The 21218-nt window shown below is 50.2% G+C and overlaps 2 protein-coding genes across 2 annotated transcripts in view; one reads left to right on the top strand and one right to left on the bottom strand.

Moving 5' to 3' along the window:
• ANKRD27 (ankyrin repeat domain 27) overlaps nt 1-14092 on the bottom strand; it is a 40668-nt gene extending 26576 nt beyond the window's left edge. The window contains exons 1-9 of the mRNA XM_045533068.1: nt 13985-14092; nt 6301-6432; nt 4390-4500; nt 2189-2345; nt 1243-1397; nt 659-718; nt 520-573; nt 373-438; nt 209-285 (exon numbers count right to left, since the gene is read on the bottom strand). Coding sequence (XP_045389024.1) covers nt 209-285; nt 373-438; nt 520-573; nt 659-718; nt 1243-1397; nt 2189-2345; nt 4390-4500; nt 6301-6402 — 782 coding nt within the window. The 5' untranslated portion in view covers nt 6403-6432; nt 13985-14092. The remainder of the gene's footprint in view (nt 1-208; nt 286-372; nt 439-519; nt 574-658; nt 719-1242; nt 1398-2188; nt 2346-4389; nt 4501-6300; nt 6433-13984) is intronic.
• A 685-nt stretch (nt 14093-14777) lies between these two features.
• Nucleotides 14778-17444, top strand: LOC123624145 (regulator of G protein signaling 9 binding protein). The gene is made up of 2 exons (XM_045531762.1): nt 14778-16097; nt 17407-17444. Exon 1 carries the CDS (start codon nt 15075-15077, stop codon nt 15786-15788), a length of 714 nt encoding a protein of 237 aa, XP_045387718.1. The 5' UTR covers nt 14778-15074; the 3' UTR covers nt 15789-16097; nt 17407-17444.
• The last annotated feature ends 3774 nt before the right edge of the window (nt 17445-21218 follow it).

Here is a 21218-nt window from a genome sequence, read left to right as displayed (position 1 = left end):
ACGCCAGTGACAGGTGAGGGCCGGGGGCCGGGGTTGAGCGTGAAGGGGGTTACTACACAGTCACCTGTCACTTCAGCCCTTTCCATTAGGTCACAAGCAACTTCACTGCTCCTCCACCTGCCAAATCAGTGTGCCCTGTACGGCCCAGAGGCCCCGAGTCAGGGAGAAAGCAGCGCCCGGCCGCCAAGGACACAGCACAAACCCTTACCTGAACTCAGGTTTCACGCCGATGTCTTTCTGCTGCAGGTCTTGAAGGCTTCTTGTGATTTTGTTAAATGCGGCATCCTAATGACAGATGTTAATGAAGCTTCAGATTTCTTAAAAAGCACAGAACATGGCTTGCACCCCGGGTGACAAGGGCCGAGGACCTACCTCGCTCGCCTCCATGGTACCCACGTATTTGAAGACGAGGTCGTACACTTCATGGTGGACGTACATCTGCGAAACCAACGGGCCCCAGTTCAGGGCGTGTGCCGGGCCACCAGGGCCCCCCCCCCCACCACTCCCCTCTGCCCTAACCTCCACTGCCTGCTTCATCAGGCTCATCTGGGCCTCCTGCTTGGCGAGAATTTTCTGCAGGACAGAGGCGGACAGTTAAAGAGCTTGGATCTGCACGTGGCAAACTGCAATTCTCCCTCTTGGAAGTCCTGCTGCTTACCAGGTGCGAGTCCCGCAGAAGCTGCTGGAGGCATTTGGTGTAGAGCGCGTTCACCGAGTCCTGCGGAGACAGATGTGTGCCTCTTACCAGGGGAGGCCGCAATACACAAACCTGGACATGCGGGCGTCCCCGAGCTTCACGTGCTAATTAATGCAGGCTTCACCAAAGCAATTACATGATGGACTTTTTCAACTTTTTAGGTACATATGCATTAAAAGTAGAAAAAACTTCCCCTTGGGGTTAATATATAACAATACTCGTTTTTGTACTTTACCATGATTTCCAAGTTCTCTACAGCAGCTTATATTATACTTTTATTTATTTATTTAAGAGAGACAAGCGTCTTGCCATGTTCCCAGGCTGGCCTCAAACTCCTGGCCTCGACAGATCCTCCCACCTCAGCCTCCCAAGTAGCTGGGACTGCAGGCATGTGCCATCGCACCGGCTACACTACTTTTATAGTTGCAAACATATATACAGATCTTGCAACAGTGGAGACAGCAGCGGACGAAGTCTCAGGGTCGACAGAGGGACCCGGTGCCCTGAGATGGGGCACATCAGGCAGGACACACACGGCTACTGACTATGTGGTGACGGAGGCTCTTCCTTTCACACTCTCGGAATGTGCGGTGGAAAGAGGCGATGTTCCTGTCAAATCTCTCCGAGTGTCTTCCCAAAAATTCTCTCACATCTTCAATGGTTTTCAGGGAAAAGGGATCCGAGGGTGCCGAAGGCCCTTCTGAAAAAGAGACAGAGGTCAGGCTGGCTGAAGCCTCGGCTGCTGCCCGATGGGAGAAGTTCCATATCCTTTTCCCTACTCCCACGGGCCCAGGGCCCCGTCTTCCAGGGCACAGGGGCGGATGTGGAGGGGGACTGTCCTTGTTTCAAGATATTGCAGAAGAACCACCCAGTTACGGAAGAGCCCAGGGCTCGAAAGCCTGGTCCTCTCACAGCCTTTTCCTGGGACCAAACCCAGACTACCAGGGGCTGTGGGCAGCAACAGTGGGACCCGCGGCCCCATTCCTGACGGCAGCCTCAGAGTGCCTTTGGCACATTAACTGTTATCTCAATTTCCTGGGGCAAATGAAGAATTGTTATTCATTACAAATAATGAGATCTCAAAGAGGCACAATGGTGGGGCTGGCTGGGTAATACCTCTGTGAGAGCAAACCCTACAGCTGAGACCCAGAGCAAAGCCAGGACTGCTGCTTTGCACAACTTGGGGGGTGCGGTGGGGACAGTCACATCACAGGCGTACCCCAGTACACTGAGGCCTATGTGAATGGTGCCTCCTGGAATTGTGTAATGCCCAACCTATGCAACCATACACGGCAACCCCAATCCACATCTCCTTAGCTCGAGATGACCCTGATTGAATTCTAGGGAGAATTACTGTAAACAGTTATGCAGGTTTCTAGTGGGCTCTTGAATATTTCCTGGGATGTTTAACCTTTTCACAGCGGTGTCAGGAAGAAGGTCAACAAACACATTTCTCCAAATCAGGAGAAAAGGGTTTTCTTCCCAGAATACCTGAACTCTCTCTCTTTTCCAAAGGATGGGCTATGCACAGGATGCTGAAACTTTCTTCTTTTTCATTGTAGAAAGTTTCTTCAAAGAGAATGGGCACTGAGAGAAGACAGGCAAAACCGGCTCCTAATTTAATCCTGTTTCCTTGAATAAAGACATCCTGGAACAAGAAAGCCATCACTGCACCAATGGCCGGTGGCAACCACTGTCCTCCTCTCAGCCAATCCCCCAATGTGGCACTTAACCAGACCCTGCCTATCTTCACCCCAATTTGGGTTTGCTGAGACACAAACACTCTCTTGCTTTGTTCTTTTTTAAAATATATATATATTTTTAGAGATGAGGGGGTCTCGCTATGTTGCCCAGGCTGGAGTGCAGTGGCTATTCACAGGCACGATCAGAGCTCACCACAGCCCCAAACGCCTGAGCCTCCTGTCTCGGCATCCTGAGTAGCTGAGACTACAGATGCACCACGCCCAACTGTTTTGTTCTGTCTGACACCAAAATTTTTTCTTTCCTCTTTGTTCACTTCAGTAGCTGTGGCTACGAAGTACCCAGATCCCTTTTAAATGTTGCCACAGCAGTGAGACCCTGTCTCTAAAAACAATCAAGTAAAAGTTGCAATACAAAAAGTATTAAGCTACTTCTTGAGGAGAAGAAATCCTATACCCTCTGGGAAAAGAAGTAAAAAGGCTCTCCCGCCCAAGAGACCACAGTGATCCGGCCCGCACCGTGCACGGGCTGAAGAGTGCACAGCACTGTCCCTCCCCAACTCACTCTGCCCGTCGCCGGGTGCACAGGGAAGACCCGCCAAGATAAGCCTGGCTCCTCCGTCCTCTTTGTAGACTTGGGTCTCCAAAGAGAACAAATAAACTAACAAGTGACTGACAGCTACAGCGAGGAGACCTTGGCAGGGAAAGAGCAGTGTGACTCGTGAGCCACCGGGCTGCTGGCCTGGAGCAGACCTACCGCAACCCCGTCCCGCCTGTCCCCGTCACAGCACCCTCGAGCCTCACCTGCCGAGTGGAGCCACAGCACCGACACCGGTGAGAGGGCTGGCGTGGCCTGGCTGCCCTAACCGTGAGGGGCTTGGGGAACACGGCCAGCCCTGGCTGGGATTAAGCTTCCCCCTCTCAGAACCTACCGCTTCCACTTAAGAAAAACCAAAACAAAACCCATATAGCCCAAAGTTATCCACAGCGAGACAGGCTGACACCCTGTGCCTGACAGGAAACACCGAGACAACACCCTTTTCGCAGCATCCCTGCTGAAAACGCGTAACTGATCTAATCGTGGGGACGCACCAGACAAACCCATGCTGAGCGAGAGTTTGTGCAAGAAAATAAAACAAAAATGTCAATGTCATGAAAGACAAACAAATAGTGAGGATCTGTTCCAAATTAAGGAAACTAAAAAACACTGATGACCGAATGCATCGTGTGACCCTAGATCTAAAAAGAAAAAAAGTATTTTTTGTTATAAAAAGACATTATTAGTATAATTAGCACAACTTGCATGAGGACAGTATGCTGGAGAACACTGTATCAATGCTACACTCACGGAGTGTGATCACTGCGTTAATAGTTACGGATGAGAATGCCTGCTCTTAGGAAATACACGCTGACCTGTCTTGGGGTAAAGGGCACAGAGTCTGCACCTCACTCTCGAAAAGTTTGGAAAAAGTACCACTAATGTGCGTGGAGGGCACGAGTGATTAAACAAACGTGCCAGAGATGTTAACAGTTAACCAGTCTGGGGCAAGGGTGCACGAGAGTTCTCTGTACTTGACTGCAACTCTCCGTAGGTTTGAAACTATTTAAAAAAAAAAAAAAGTTTTTAAAAAAATAAAATATTCATCCCGGATGTCCTACCTGTGGCCAAGAAATCTACCTGCTCTCAAGGGCACTGGGTAAAATGGCTCCCTGGCGTGGGGGAGGGGTGTGCGGCCACTCGCCCACTCCCGGCAGAGACCCCGCCGCGGGCCGAGGGAGAGACGCCCAGCCCCGCCCCATCGCCACGGCAGCCGCCAGGTCCCGTTCACGATTCCCATCCCTCTTGCCTCCCACCAAGGCAGGGGCTGCCTGCGCGGGTCACCTGCCGTAGTCTCACGCAGACGTGAGAGGCTGAGAAACAGGATGCTCTTTCCTCCCCCGCCCGCAAACGCTGAGCGAGCAGCCCTGGCTGACCCACCAAGAAACGAATACCTTTCCATTTAGGGTCTGAAAATGCTCTTCCACTGGTACCAAAACATAGGACTCAAACTGACACGTAGACTGAACACTGCTTGACAGGCTTCCTTTGCAGGGGACCAAGACCTGAAAAAAACGATCGGGTGAACATTAGAGAGTGTCGTTTACAACGTCAGCAGAACAGGATGCATCCAAAGCCGCTCCAGCTGGGCTTGTGGGGACCTACTGGCAGAGAGAACTGGAAGCAGCTGCTCCCACCACAGGCAGAGGGAGGAGGAGGACAGCACGAGTCCTTTCCCATCCTCAGACGTGAAGACTGACAGGCCCTCACTTGCTGGGTCCCCCCACAGCGAAGCCCGGGCACCCTCTCTATCTCCACTGCCCAGGGACAAGCACCAACAGGCTCAGGAGCAGGTCCAGGTGAAGGCAGGAGCGTTCGGAAAGTACAGAAAAGGGATACTGAGAAGTCACACATAATCCCACCACCCAAAGGAGAAACACTTCACACTGAAGATGGCTTTCTTCTAATCTGTTTTCCATGTTTTTGTTTTTTAAATATGCTCTGTTGCCCAGGCTGGTCTTGAACTCCTGGGCTCAAGTGACTCTCCCACCTCAGTCACAAGTAGCTGGGACTGCAGATGCATGACACTGTGGGCTGCCCCCCATGCTTTTTTTTCCCTAAAGCCTAGTTGTGATCGTAGATTGCAAGGATGCAACAAAGGCCAAAGAAACGCGGCTTCCTGTCACGGGCTGCAACCTCCACCAGAGACGTCTCAGGGTGCCAGGCGCCCGCTTTGGAGCAGGCTCAACCTAAAACATGCAGGACGGTTTGAGACGTCACCGCCAAGCTGGGCACAGGGAACCAAGACTGACCCTGAGACCGTGCCGGCTCTGATCTTGGTGGTGCAGACGCTCCTGCAACAGAGGCAGGATGAATTACACACCAGGTCTGACCAGACAGCTGGAAGAGCTGGTGATGTGAGCACTCGCACTGATGGTCTGCAGAGAAACATCACAGACCTCGTGGCACAGGCTGAGGGGGCAGAACTGGAGGGCGAGAACGAGACACCTGCCTCGCAGAAGAGCTGAAGGCCGCTAATAATTTGCACTGACTCTGGAATACGGCCGCACACAGGGTAAGAGAAGTGGATAGGCCAGTATGAGAAAGAAGGGACCAGCGCACAAAAAGAAGACAGAAGACTGAGCAGATGACACCAATGCACCCAGCACACCGTGTCCCAAGTGCTCTCTAAATGAGACGCCTGTGAAGTTCACTGACCTAAGAACTGGGAAGACCCGAAACACGGGGCCTGCCCTCCCTCCAGGCAGATGCCCGCACCAAGACAGGCTACGGATTCGCTCACCTGCTTCTCTCATTCCTGTTACCTGCTGCCCCTGTAGATTCCTGAGGTTGTGGCCTCTGCTACAGAAGTTCTTTCATCACGGCTCTTGCCCTTTGGAAAGTGCCTTTCAAAGCTGTGCGTGAATGTGTTCACCGGCTCCCTGACTCAACGGGAGTGAGCACCCACCCTCCCAGACACAGGGAGGACTCATGAGGCTCCGGGGAGGAAATGATTTCTGCCCTGGAGAAGCCCTCGTGGTTGACAGAGAAACAAGAGACAAAGGTGACCACCACCGTGTGAGACTCCAGTGTCACTGTGGGTATTCCACGAAAGGGCATGATTAGTCACAGACAGGGGCTAAGAGTTCAGAGAAAGGATCACACCCTGGGCTGCAGTCCCAGGAGGCTTCCTGGAGGAAGCAACTCATGCTGGCTCCTTGCTGCTCATTCACACACCAAGCATGCTTCTGGGGACTTGCTAAAGTGAGCAGGTTTGTAACGGACTTCCTCTAAACTTAACCTCAGTCTACCACATTTCTGGCATCATTCACACCTAAGGACACCCTCAATATCAACGCACTTACAATGCCGTGGACTTGGGCCACCTTGCTGCACAAGTCGGGACGCCACTTTTGCAGAGCCAGATAGAAGGGATTTTTCAGGAGATCTTCATCATATACAGCCATAGGGACTTCAGATGGGTCACAGTGAGTTTCCTGGGACAAGAAAGGAAAAAGCCATGAACGACCATTTTCAGGTTTATATAATACACAAAGTCTTCATCTGGCAATTTCCAAAAAGCGTCCTTGACACGTATTATTCTCCTCCACAGACTCCATCAAGAAATATAAAATATAATCCACCAATTCCAAGATGATGTGTATATTCATTAGATGTGTAAATTATGCTCAGAAAATCTTGTTAAACTCCAGCTCATGGCAAAAGTATAAATGGCTATTCTTAGAACATCCTACATGACCAAAATTATGACATTCTACATTCTAAAGATACTCATGTATTTTTAATGAAATATTTTAAGCACACGGAAAAGTACTGAGCAATAATGCAAATCGACCATCAGAATTAAGGAAGCCTAACATTTTGCCATGTTTGACTCAGATTTTCTTTTGAGAGATAAAGTGTAACCTCTGGCACGCCCCTTTGCAAACTGACTTCGCCATTCTTCCCCCCATCAGAAGGTAGAGCCTGTTTCCCCGCCCCCTGCACCTGAGCCAGCCCCATGACTTGCTGCAACCAATAGGCAGAATTGACCCTGTTCATTGCTGAGTGTTAGCCTCAGGAGGCCCTGCAGAGTCCACTCTCAGTCTCTTGGCACCCCAAGATCACCATGCTATGAGGAAGCCCACAGGATAAAAGGCCACGAGGGGAGACAGAGGCCCAGGTGGTCCAGTGAGCACAGCCAACCCGCCAGTGGAACACAACCCATGGCTGAGTCCAGGTAAGACCAGCAGAACTACCTGGCCAACCCCCATAACAGTGGAAAGTCACAAGCTGCAACTATTTTACGCCACCAAGTTTTGGGCCGGTTTGTTATGCAGCAAACGCTACCTGAAACCTCATCCTTTCCAATTCCAAAGCCATATAGTCCCTATAATTTCTAAAAATATTAAAGTTTGTTTTTATTTTTAGGTCTTTAATCCATCTGGATTTTAATATTGTACATGCTACAAATTAGGCATCTAATTTTATTTCTCCCTATGGTAAGCCAATTGTCTCATCATCATTTTTTGAATATTCTATCCCTTTTGCACTGGCTGATAATGCTACCTTCATCATACTCCAAGATCCCATGTATGTTTTGCCTGTTTCTGGCCTAGACTAGTGCTGTCACATAGAAATACATAGGAAACATGTAATTACATAGAATTACATATGTAATTTTAAATTTTCACGTTAAAAAAGAAACAGGTGCAACTAATTTTAATATTTTATTATCTTAATATAGCCAAAACATTTTCAACATGTGAGCATTATTTTAAAATTATTCATGATATGTTTTACATTTTTTTATTCCTACTGAGTCTTCAAAATCTGGTGTGTATTTTACATGTACAGCATGATTCAATTCCTAGTAGCCAAGTGCCTGATAGCCACAGTGGCTCGTGGCTATTCTGCTGGACAGAGCAGGGCTAACCCGCATGATTTTGCATGATTACAGCTTCATAAAAGCCTTGATATCTCATAAAGAAATGTCTACCTCCTCCCTTTGGTCTTCAAAGGTTATTCCTAGTTCTTTATAATATCACATGAATTAGAATCAGCTTTGTCAATTCCATGAACAGTCCTATTAGGATTTTTATTGGAAGTATACTCAATTCGTGAACTAGAGAGTCAATATCTTTACAATATTGAATCTTATCATTCATAAACATGGTATATCTATGAATGTCTTCTACGTCTTCCAACTAAATTTTTCCATAAAAATTATACACTTTTATTAGACTAATTATTTACATATTCTGCATAGATTTTGCTGCTGTTGTAAATGAAATTTTTAAAACTAGGCCGGGCGCGGTGGCTCACGCCTGTAATCCTAGCACTCTGGGAGGCTGAGTCGGGCAGATCGCTCGAGGTCAGGAGTTCGAGACCAGCCTGAGCAAGAGCGAGACCCCGTCTCTACCAAAAAAAAAATAGAAAGAAATTATCTGGCCAACTAAAGTATATGTAGAAAAAATTAGCCGGGCATGGTGGTGCATGCCTGTAGTCCCAGCTACTGGGGAGGCTGAGGCAGTAGGATCGCTTAAGCCCAGAGTTTGAGGTTGCTGTGAGCTAGGCTGACGCCATGGCATTCACTCTAGCCAGGGCAACACAGTGACACTCTGTCTCAAAAAAAAAAAAAATAACTAGATTGGTTGTGATAGGTAAGGTTCTAAAAGCAAAAGCCAAAGGACTTACATCAGAGTCATACTGTACAGATAAAATAAGAATCGGGGGGAACACACCTACCACCACCATCAGAACTGTGATTGCCGAAGCCAGAGTCTGCCCTGATCTGATTTATGACTGAAAGCTCTGTGAACAGAAGACTACAAGTCAACGTTCAGCTCACTTGCTGTTTTAAGGATGTTGCCATCTACAAACTGCTACATGCTGCTAAGCAATGCGAGCAGGTGCTCTGCATGTTTTAAGAACAGTCCACAGCTGGTCCTCCATCTCCCTGGGCTGCTCCCCCTAACACAGACCAGTGTGGTTGTACCAACCTACCAGAGAGGAAGTCTACCAAATGGGCACAGAGAGGATCAGATTTCTTTCTAACCACGTCATTCCAACTCTCTAAGCCTCCACCTTGGCCTGTGCAACAGAGACTACTAATACCTGCCTGCAGGGTTCTCACAAGGATCACTTACATGCCACCTTCACTATTTGTGACATACGGTACTGCACACCAATGTGCCACCAGTTACTACAAGCTCACATGGTACCATCATAAGAATTAGAAAAAGGTACCCCCCCCAGTGGACACAGTCCCGTGTAAATGCGTGTAGCTCGGGAAGCAGCTCACAGGCGGTACAGTGGCCCGTTTGACATCCCTGCTATCCCGCACCCTGTGCGATGCATGACCCGAAAAATCATACACAATGGCTCTGTTGTTAGTGTTTGATATTTTCTTTTAAACATTTACCGTCTTTTTAAAAATTTATCTTAAAAAGAAATCTTTATTTACCCCAAACAAAAAAAAGAAAAAAGAAATAAAAAGAAATCTTATTACTACTTTAAACAGAAAAACAGTATCACTTCCCCCAAAGAGGAGATAATCTTAAAGTTAAAAATTATAAAGCCAATTAATGTCATTTAAAATCTCACTAGATACTATTGCCTGCCAAAGGTGCTAAACTTAAGCCTGTGGCCTTCTCTCTTCATCACAAAGAGAAAGTCAGCAACTTCTAAAAGCACCAAGCGAATTTATCCTTGAAACAATCAGCTGAATGAAATCTGAATGAAAAACTGAATTACTTTCTCACTAGGTAGCAATGTTCCATAATGCATCCTTGTGCAAACACCACACATAACTGCATTATGAATTCTGACCCTTACAACTAATGACAAAAACAGACACCATTTGGGAGCATCCTTGTTCCAGGCAGTGCAATAACTTCTATACATCCTAATCCTATTCTAGTGCGTACAGTGACTCTAGATAAGTAGGTATCATTAGCCCCAGGTCATAGATGAAGAAACAGTTTCAGCTGGCTGACTCAAGGTTACACAGATGTCAGAATTTATTCTAGAACTCATCCCGTTAACCACCACACCCACCATGTGAAATAAACACACCTGGAAATGGGTTCATTTCAGGAGCCACAGATGGCCAGGAGCCAGACTTTATTTCCCCAGATGGAAAAGTCCACATGACACTGAATTCCCTCCACCGGAGAGAGCTGTCTTGGCTGCGGGCCCCCTGGGGTCTGCCTGAAAGAGGCCCCAGAGCTCCCTGCAAGTCCTCTTAGGAAAGAGCCTCGCATGAAAATGTCTGCATATAATCCCTGCCTGGGCCCCTGGGATGGCTCTGCGACAATTCGGGTATTTGAATTGCTGAATTCAATTATTACCGGAGCCCAGATAATCTTTTTATGAGTCCCCACCAGAACAACTGGATAATGCAATTTTGCTGGGACAGTCATAAGCAAAAATTCTTCTTGGTTTCTCACACAGTTGGTTCTACGTGGCAGACTGCAAAAGCAGAGGCTTTGGACAAAAATCATCCAAGCAACAGGATGTGATATGGTCAGACTAAAGCTGGGAAAAGACACGCCTGCTCCTCAGAGAAGATGCTGGCAGAACACCAATACCTCCACCCCCAAGACGGAGGTGACAGGGACAAGCTTCAGCAGAGGAACTGACAACCTAGCTGGAAGGTAAGAAGAAGGAGAGCAAGAAGGGAACAGCAGAGAGGGAGGATGGGGGCATGGGAGGGGCATTCCCAGCAGGGCCAAGAGCAGGGAGGAAGGTTCAGCGCAGTACAGGAAACCCAAGACTCCATGAGAAGGTGAGCCCAGGGAAGCAATAAGTCTCCAAGCAGAGTAGGTCAGAGAAGGGTACAGCAGCAAGAGAAGGGAAGGCCACCAAATGCCACATCAAAACATGCAGGTCACATGCATGCACACACAGGCTCCTAACAGGCATTGCCGCTGAGTGGACAGAGCTTGGTGTTGTTATCTAGCCTCAAGTCATCCGCTTTATCTTGAACATTGGTCGTCTTGGTCACCAATGACTGAACCCTCTGTCCAGGGGCAGGGATTCAAAGAGCTCTCTCCAACACTGTTCTCAATCTTTCTGTCCTAGTGTTAAAAATACGTAATAATCTCATACAATCTGGTGCTTAGTGCCAGAGTTGAATTCTTATACGGGAGTAAATACTTAAAAATAATGTAACACTTCTTACTTGCAGGAATTAGTTTTCTAATTTAAAATACATGCAAAGAAAACAAACTTTTCCTTGTAAAACTGGAAAGGTAAGTGAAACTTACAAAACTTCTTAAAACAAATTCCATCCCTGCCCAAGCTCAAATGATGTGAAAATTTATAGGAAATCCAGTGGAATTCATTGGAGATACTAAAGATCCCGGAACGTGAGTTATCTGACGTTTATCTATGAACAGGAGAGCCGCGTGAGGCCTCAAACGAGTATCCGGCATTTCAGGAGGCAACGTGTGCACTCGTGGTTTTGTGGTCTTCAACCGTCCTGCTAGCCCAGATAAGTCTGGGTGATCAGGAACCATCTGGTGACAGCATGCAGCCCAGCTCAGCAGAGTTTGGCACACGGCACTTCCGTCAATACCTTCCAGGGGTGCACTCCCTGCTGAAATCTCACAGCTGTGGCTGCTCCCATCCTTCCAGGGCCCTGACCAAAGAGCATGACCCAAGCAAGTGATGAGAAACATCCTCTAGTTGGTCTAATCTGTGAGTCAGAAGGAAAGGGCAAAGAGGGAAAATGTTCTATTCATCTACCTTTAACACCAACGGGAGCAATTTGATGATGTAACATACGTTGTTATGGTCACCTGTGTCCTTCTCGCCTGTAACGTTTATGGATACTGTCCACACTTTTCTCAAAGCTCCTCATTAAAGCACCCAGCCCTGCATCTGGCTCACTGCAGGCACACAGCTGCTCACCCGCTCGAACAAATGACAGCAGGGTGTTAGGAGGAAGCTCAGGCTTCCAGGGAGACGACATCTCTCACAGGGGCTGGAAAGCCACTGCCCACGTCCAGAGTAGGAGAGGGGCTGGCCCCAGGTACAGCAGGCACAAAAGCAAAAAGCCGAAAACAAACAGGGTGCTCAGAGCCAGCCCAACACAGTGACAGCAGGAACGTGCAGGGTTAGAGAAGGAGAGGAGGCCCCAGGGCCAGAAGCAGGGTGGGACCAGGGAGGGAACAGAAGAGTTCGGAGGGGCTACTGTGTCCAAATGCCACCTCATTACCCTGTTCCTGGAGCAGCAGGTAGAACCGCCATGCACCCATCTCTCTGCCAGTATCTTGGGTGGAAAGACACTTCTCAGTGTCCCTCATATGGAGAATCAACCTCAGAACAAATCAGGTTCGGACTCTTCTGGACTGAATCCCTTGTAGGCCTGGTATCTGTCTCTACGTGGTCACATTCCCCTGCTCCTCTGCGAGAGGATGAAGTTTTTGGACGCCAGCCTACCACTGGCAACTGATAACAGGGAGAGCCCCAAGAGAGCAGATGCCACAGAAACACTAACCAGCACACGGAAACATCGATAACAGACCCAGCAGCTGCCTTGGTGAGGACAACACAGGCCAATGGCCACAATTAAAACCCTGACCCCAGGCCCTGTGCAGGCACTTCTGCCTGCCCTCCCAGGAACGCTGTCAGGCAAGGTCATTTCAGGTGGCAAGTCCAGGCTGGGCGAGCTCACCCACGGTGCAAGTTGGGAGTATCCAACTTTCGGGCCCCACTGCTTTCCCACCACTAGGGCTGGTCAGCAGAAGTCTCTGCTCCTATCCCCATCCCACATCCCCTCCTCCAAGGCCTCAGTCACACCTGTCCACCTGAGACCCAACAAAGTGATCTTTCCAACAATGGGCTTCCCCTCCGCTCCCTATCAGATGAACTCTCAACTTCCCTGCTTGATACAGTCCAGTATCTGGCTTCTGTTCACCTCTGCAGCCTCATCACCCTCTTCTGTCCCCAAAGCCCTGAAAAAAAATAGGTTCTCCCTTTTTCCACCCATTTTGTCCTGAAAACTACTATTTCCCTGTCAAGACGCCGGTGTGGCCTGTGGGTGGCTGAGACGCTCCTCCCCAGAGAATGGTCAAGGCCTGGAGTGCCCGAGCCCTGCAGCCAACAACCAGCCCACTGCTCCGCCAAAGGACAGGCCCCGAGCGAGCGTGAGCCCCGCGGCCCAGTACTGCGGACCCCACGCTGCCTCAGCACCAGGCCTAGAGGAGACAAAATGTTAATATCCACTGCTCTATTCTAGGACTCGTGGGGAGGAGGCGTTATCTAGTGAAAATAAGGGTATTTCTCCGTGAAACCCCAAAACTTGGAAAATCCGAGCTCTCATGCACCTTTCTGGTCCCTCTAGTCTTGCCCCCCCACCCCCAGTTCCCGGAACGTCCTAAACCTTCAGTGAAGACGCATCCCTTGCCCCCGCCGCCCTGCACGGACCACGGGTGCCCACGTAGCCCGCACCTCGAGGGGCGGCCGGGGGAGCAGGCTGGGGCGCGCGCCGCTGGGCAGTCCAGTTCCCATGAAAAACGGAACAGACCCGAGTCTAGCACACCTCTCAGCGCTTGCGAAGTGATAAGGCGGGCAGACAGGGATCCCCTCCGCCCGACCACCCGGGAAGCCCACCAGCCCGGCACGGCGCGGGGGGCAGACCCCTCCCCACAGCCCCTCCACCGGCCCCGCAGGCGGCCGGGAAGCGGCGGAGACGACCCCACGCGGGCGACGGCCCCCCACCCCCGCTGTCCCCAAGTTCGAGCTCCCGGGACCCGGACCCGCCCGCCCGCCTCGGAGCCAGGGACGCCTTCCTCGCGCCGCCCTTTCCTCCGACACAGGGCAGGTGGGCGCGCGGGGCCGGGGCCGGGGCGGGCAGACGGCCACCGGTGGGGCCGGGGCTCGGGGGCGTCGGGGCCAGGGCTCGGGGACAGCCCAGGCGGCCACCGGCGGGACCGGGACCCCAGCGCCGAGGGAAGGGCCCCTCCCCCTTCCCCCGGGCGCCGCCCGGACTCCGGCCCGACGCCCAGGGAGGCGCGGGGACACCAGCGGAAGGACACTTACGGGAAAGGTTACATAGCTTCACCCCAGCCGTCCCGGCCGCAGACGGCAGCTCTGGAGCGCCGCTCGGACCTCGGTGCCCCCAACCCTCGCGCGGCCGCGGGTTCCACGGCCCACCCCTTATCCGCCGTTGGGCGGAGCCACGCCCCTGCACGGCCCAATGAGTGGCCGTGCTTATCCGGAGTGACGTGTACACGGAGCAATCACGGAGGCCGCCCGGCTAGGGGTGGGGCTCAAGCCACTCGCAGCGCTTCCTACTCAGGCAGCCCCGCCCAGAGCCTACGACTGCGCGTGCCCAGCCGGGGGGGGGCGGGGTCGGGGGCCGGTCTGGCCCAGGGGTGGGGTCGGTCTGGGCGTCTGGAAGGCAGCGCGACCGCAGTGGGAGGAGAGTCGGACCCGGACCGTGCGGCCGAGACTCGCCCTTCACCGGGCGCCTTGGGGGGACGAAGTGCCCAGGCCGGCAGGCACCCCATGTCCTGTCCAGCAGGGTTTGGGAGTCAGCGTTCCTGGGCTCTAGTCCCCTCGCTTGCAGGGACTCCGCGTGAACTAACCCCCTTTGACCCGGCCTCAGTTTCCCCGTCTGTGAAATAGGGAAGGGTTGGCTCTCCCGCGCGCTAACCTTGTAGAACTGTAACGGGGTGCAGGGAGGGAGCGACGAAGGGCCCACACGTGATCCCCCCGCGCAGGGCCCCGCCTCCCCTGATCGGGGGTGGGAGCTCCGGGCCGGCTGGCGGGAGTGGGCGGATCCAGGACCGGACACCGCCCTCGGCAGCTGCTGGCCGAGCGCGAGGCTGGCGCTGGAGGAGGATGGGGTCCGCGCCCTCGGCGTCCCGGGCAGCCGCCGTGCCGGCGAGGGCAGTGCGCAGACCCGGCGTGTGACCCGCGTGCGCCCGGGGAGCATGGACCAGGGCCCGGGACACAGCTCCTAGGCTCCCCTCCGCGCCCGGTCTGCTGAGGGGCACGTCGCGGGTCGCGGGCGGGCTCCGTCGCTCACGGGCCATGCGGAGTGCTCGGGCCGCTTGGCCCAGGGTCGGCGTCGGGGCTGGCCGCGTCCTGTCGCGCTGACGGCGAGGCCGCACCGGAGCGCAGCGCCATGGCGAGGGAAGAGTGCAAGGCGCTGCTGGACGCGCTCAACAGGACGACCGCGTGCTACCACCACTTGGTGCTGACCGTCGGCGGCTCGGCGGACTCGCAGAACCTGCGCGGGGAGCTGCAGAAGACGCGCCAGAAAGCGCAGGAGCTGGCGGGGGCCGCCTGCGCCCAGCTGACGGTCGCGCTGCGCGACCGGGGCTTGGTCGCAGAGGAGCGCTCCGAGTTCGAGCGCCTGTGGGTGGCCTTCTCCGGCTGCCTGGACCTGCTGGAGGCCGACATGCGACGCGCGCTGGAGCTGGGCACCGCCTTCCCGTTGCACGCGCCGCGGCGGCCGCTGGTGCGCACCGGGGTGGCGGGCGGCTCCGCAGGCGTGGCGGCGCGCGCCCTGAGTGCCCGCAGCCTCCGGCACGAGGCACAGAGCGACTTCGACGTCGCGGACCTGCGCGAGCTGGAGCGCGAGATCCTTCAGGTGGGCGAGATGATCAACAACATGGAGATGAAAGTCAACGTGCCCCGCTGGACCGTGCAGGCCCGGCAGACGGCGGGTGCCGAGCTGCTGTCCAGCGCCAGCGCAGGCGCCTCCTCGGCCGGGGTCGTGTCCGTGGGGGAGCGCGCGGGGCCCTGCGACCCCAGCAAGGCGCTGGCCGCCACCGTTTTCAGCGCAGTGCTGCTGGCCGCGGTGGCCCTGGCCGTGTGCGTGGCGAAGCTGAGCTGACGGACGCCCAACGCCCGCCTGCCACCCCCGCTCCCTCCAGGGAGACCAGACTCGGGATGGGCTTGGGGTCTGGTTTGTTGAAGGGGATTGGCGTACACGCGCGTTTCAAGCACACACCTGCCTGGGCAGGACCTGGTTTCCTCTCGCCGGCCTGGGAGGAGTTAACTTTGTGCGGGCGGCAGGGCATTACCGCTAATGTCTGCAGGAGCTTTGCGCCCTATTAATAGAAAATCGTCACAGTGACCCCAGATCTCTCCGAGTTAATGAGTCAACACGTTTGCTGCTGGGGCGGCTTTACAGGGAGTCCAGGTTCGGAGCCCATCTCTGCCAGAGTCGCCCCCTCTCCGCGTGGGACGGTTTGAAAAGGGGGGTGGGGCAGAATGAAGTTCGGGGAGGGGTACTTGCTGTGTGTGGATGGTGGTTTTGTTTCCTGCACAAGAAACAAATTGCAATAAGATGTCAGCAGTTTTTATTACCTTAATCCTTGGGGGCCTAAATTTAGGAGAGTGTGCAGATGTGAGTTCATACAAAGTGCTTTCTCTGCGGCGCGCTGTTGCGCTTCTTGGCAGAATTTATCCATTAGTCACCAAAAGCAGCTAGAAGAGATTTGAGGTCGTGGCCTCCCACTGCTGTTCCTCAGGGTCTGACTCCGTTTGGAAACCAAAGGAGGCCTGGTGACCCCGCCGTTGCGGGGCTGGATCCACTGCACACACTTAGCTGCGGAAAAGGGCCCTCCCCCAGCCGGCCCGGGATGGGGTACGAGGGGGAGCGGAAGCTTTGGGAAGAGCCACATGCTATTTAAACAGGCACTTTCTCCTTCTCTGGGGCTTATTTTTGTTGCAGAACTAGACCAGAGTGATCCTCCTCTGGGGGAGGGCTGGGGAATCCTCTTTGGAGCACTTAATCCCATCTGTCCCCCGCGATTTGCCTGCTGGCCAGTAGGAGAGCTGGCTTTGGAGGGAGCTGCCGAGCTCCCGACCCCGCGCGGCCCCCACCCAGAGGGTAATGTGGCATTACCGGCCCCCGGAGGTTTTGAGCCAATCAGCTCTGACACTGGGCTAGAACGTAACAGCTTTAAGTTGGACTTTAAGAAGCTTTGTAAGAAGCTTTTAAAAAATGATAATCTTGTGAAAGAAAAATGATGTGACCACATCGTGTACTGTCAAAGCTGTTTTTTTATAAAGAACACTGGGCCATGAATTCATACCTGCCAACGACTCAAACATAGCACTCTTTACATACATATTTAGGTTACCAAATATACCTCTGCATCTGTTTTTTTAAATATTCTCTTTTTTCCCCCACATTTCACTTCAAAATAAATCTACACTCTTGATTAGCATAAACTACTGGAACCACAGGTGTAGATGACAGAACTGAAGTGGCCCCTAATTCTTTTGATCAGTAAGTAAGGAAAACAACCTGGGTCCCAGGGGGGCGTTTGCTGAGCAGTGTTGCCACCGCCCACCTGTGGTCCAGAGAGGGCCCCGTTTCATTCTTGGGGAAGTACGACTGAGATAACAGATGGATTTAACTTTCTAAAGGTAACTTCTAATAAAATCCAGAAACTTTGGCTGAAAACTGACATGGATTTTTTTTCTTTTCTTTTTTACCCCAGAAGTGGGAAAGGGTACCAGGAGGAAGAGATTGACAGTTTGTCACAGGAACAGCTGGGAGGCCCCAGAGGCAGAGGCAGTGGCATCAGGAGTGCTGTCTGGACACTCAAGGGTCACTCCCCACTTGCTACCTAGCCCTCACCCTCCTCCTCAGCACACAGATCCCGGTATCTCAGGAAAAACATGGGATCTGCTTTTATGTGTCTCTGATCATGCTCTTTCAAGGCCCACAAGGTCTTAAGCCGATTGAATGTTTTATGACAATAACTAATAAAAGAAACTCCTTCTGCCTCACACAGTCTGGGTGAGTCTCAATCGGAGCCACTTCAAATTCTTTTGCACCTGCCTTCCTGGGTGCCTTTGGAGATGCCATAAAAAGTTTTAGGCCAAGCATGGTGGCTCTAGCCTATAATCCCAGAACTTTGGGAGGCCAAGGTGGGAAAATCACTTGAGGCCAGGAGTTTAAGACCAGCCTGAACAACATAGCAAGACCCTTTTCTCTACAAAAAAAAAAAAGGAAAAAATAGCCAGGCATGGTGGCGAGCGCCTGTAGTCCCAGCTACTCTGGAGGCTGAGGTAGGAGGATCACTTGAGCCCAAGATTTTGAGGTTGCTGTGAGCTGTGATGACACCACTGCACTCTAGCGTGGGCAACAGAGTGAGACTCTGTCTCTTTAAAAAAAAATTTTTTTTCAAAAGGAAAGAGAGTTTTTAAACTCTTTCTATACACAATACAACATGGAATCTTTGTCACCTTCTTCAGAGTCTCATCTCTCTCAGGCAAGAGAAGGCTGGGGCATTTTGTGACCCAGTGTTGGAAAATATCCCTAAAGCCCTAAAGGTATTCTGCTATTTCTAAGACAGTGCCCCTCTGTTCTTATCAAGGTATTTTGGTTCATAAATGTTAAAAAATTGTTCAGCACAACCTATTAAAGAAACAACCCATCAGATGTGTAATCTATTGAAAGCAATGAGACAAACAAGTCTTTTTGTTGTCACTTTCCAACCGCTTGGCAGATCCTTGGGTATTTCACCTGCATCAGATGTATACCTGATTCTGAGGGTCCTTTGCTCACTGAAATTAGTGATAAAATGTTTTGAAAAAAAATCTGAATTGCAATAAACATTCATGCTGTGGACCTATTAACCTAAACAACTCTCTGAGTTTGCAAATTTTAAGCATTAGAAACATTTGGCATTATTTGGAGTTATAACATTGCCCAGTAGGACTTCTGCTATTTGACTTAAACAAAATCACTTTCTGCCTTGTGCAGTAGGCTGCTCTCTAACTAGTATCTCTGCTCTCATCTCTATGTATAATTCAGGAGATCGCTTTCTGATAGAAGCTTGATTCAATTTAGATGTTTGATGCTGAGTCATTAATTTTTTATAAACATTTGATATCATTTATACTATGATACAAGTACAGGGGGAAAAAAACCCTGAAAATGCAGCATGTGTTAGCTGACGGTGAAGAGACAATAACTTGGAATGTCAAGGCATTTATCATGATAACTTTGTTTGCAGAAGAATGAATTCTGAACTATTGCCATTAGTAAAATAATAATAATATTTGTAGGAGAAAAAATGCCCGGCACATTCTTTTCGGGGTATTCTAAGGACTTACGCTTTTAAATGCCACAAGGGACACTATTTTTGGTGAATAAAATTCGAGCGTAAACTTCATGATGTACCTAAGGTTTACAGTAAGCTACATAAAAGATGTGTGATACTGAATGACTAGAAAGTAGTTTTGGTTAAAGAGAGTTCTGGTTTGCATGAGGACCTTGCTAGTGCTGCATTTTCCTTTTTAATGTGCATGTTGCTACGTTTTTAGCTACTCCACGCTTTTCAGAATGTACTTCTCTACTCTGTAATGAATGCTTTTTAAGGGTGGGAGCCCCAAAGCATGAGCCTGTGTGTCAGCTGAGAAATAAAACTCTGTGGGACTGGCCTCTGCATTCCTCTGCGGTGTGCCTCCTCTGGCAAGGCCTGGCAGCTGTGATGGGCAGGGGACACCACCTCTCTCTCCAAGTACCTCAACAAGTCATTGACCTCCCTGTGCCTCACATCCCCCATTTGTGGAATGGGGGTCATGACTGATTAACTCAAAGATCCCTTGTAGAGCTTAAAATGTTTAACAGAATGCAGTTAAACAAAAAAGGGTTATGTTGTTTGTTGGTCTTGTTTTGTTTTGTTTTGTTTTGCTGGTTGGTTTCGGTGCACATTGGAATGGAATTTCATAGTTTGGTAGTTATTGTCTAAAATTTAAAAAAAATTCTTTAAGATTTCATATTTTAAAAATCAGAATTAACTATGCTTACTGTGATTTTTAGTACACACCAGAATTAGTAGATACACTTAAAAGCTAATGTGTACAAATGCAATTTATTTATAGTATTTAAATTAGATTAGGAATTTAAATTCAGGCTCCAAGTCTGAGTCTAAGTAAACCTACCACTTACTAAAACGGTTTTACCCAGCAATCAGGCCACCTGAATGGATTCTGAGAAATTGCAGATACCAAACCCTGTCATTTGTCTTGGAAGCTGGGAGAATCCTATTCTGTAAGTAAGTCGGTGGCCTCGAACTCTAACTGCAGAGCTGCCTGCTGTTGGGAACCACGAACGCAGCCTGGTTTGCTTCTGTGGCATCAGATCTAAGGTGGAATTAAAGGCTTTGTGTCTACTTTCGGAATGATGTCTCTAACTAGAATATTTATTAATAAGTAAGAAATGTAAAGGCAATATGCAGCATTTGTAACTTAGTGGGAAAAGGCACCCTCAAACGATTCAGCTATCAACTTGTCATTTTCAAAAAAATAATCTTAATTTTTTTCACATGCGTTTGAAGGGAAGTGAACGTCCTGATCAACATATTTGCCCTTCACAGATATCACTGCATGAGAAGATGTTCAGAAATATTCCAGGATTATAAATCTCCAAGTGCTTTTCTACAATAAGATTAAATTCCTCTTTTAATGTAGAATGGAAACCAAGAAGAATAGGCCTCCACATGAAAGGTCTTTGGCTGTGGCCAACACAGATCAAAGCCATATTTCAAATATTATTTCTTCTGGCTCTAAGGAACTGACCAAAGGTAGTTCCAGCCCCATGTCCATGAGGACAAGATGGATATCTGGAAGAACGTTCTTCTCACTTATTCTTCATCTCATTCAGTAGAGGATGCTGGGTGTTTTCACTGTAATACTGAGATCTTGGGCATACTCATTCTTTGGTGATTAAGTTGAGAATTTTAAAAGGCTTGTATGATCAATATGAATAAGCCAAATGAGAGCTCCTGTTGTCAAAATAGAGAATCCTTTTAATATGCTGGTGCCAGAAAGCAAAGTTGAGTGTCCCCTGCTTGTATGTATGTATTAGGTGTATGGAGAAGATCTACAAAGAAATACACAGAAATTAAAATATTTGTTAAGGTGGTGGGATTATGAATGGTGTTTTCCAGTATTGTTTTTTAATGTTGTTACATTGTTTTTACAATAAAATTTTGAATGCTCTTGCCACCTAGAAAATGTTATTCTGTTATTAAAGATGTAAATTTTAACAGTCAGGGTCTTAAGTATAATAAGAAATAACTTCAGAACTTTCTCCAGAAAAGCAAAGCAAAACACTTCAGCATCTTACCCCAGAGGATCAGAAACATTTTGAAATGTAGTATCGAGACAGAATAGCATAGAATTAGGATTGGCTAGGGAATAAGGCACACCTGGGTTCGGATCAGATCTCACTGAAGAAGGTCCTTAATCTCTGTGACTTCATTTCCTTCTCTCTACAGCGGGAATAGTAACAGGGTAT

This window comes from Lemur catta, chromosome 19 (genome assembly GCF_020740605.2).
Source record: "Lemur catta isolate mLemCat1 chromosome 19, mLemCat1.pri, whole genome shotgun sequence".
Lineage (NCBI taxonomy): Eukaryota > Metazoa > Chordata > Mammalia > Primates > Lemuridae > Lemur > Lemur catta.
This window is presented reverse-complemented; position numbering and strand designations above follow the sequence as displayed.

What these genes read in the sequence shown, in the direction of transcription:
- LOC123624145 (XM_045531762.1), top strand. Translation starts at nt 15,075, where the DNA reads ATGGCGAGGGAAGAGTGCAAGGCGCTGCTGGACGCGCTCAACAGGACG.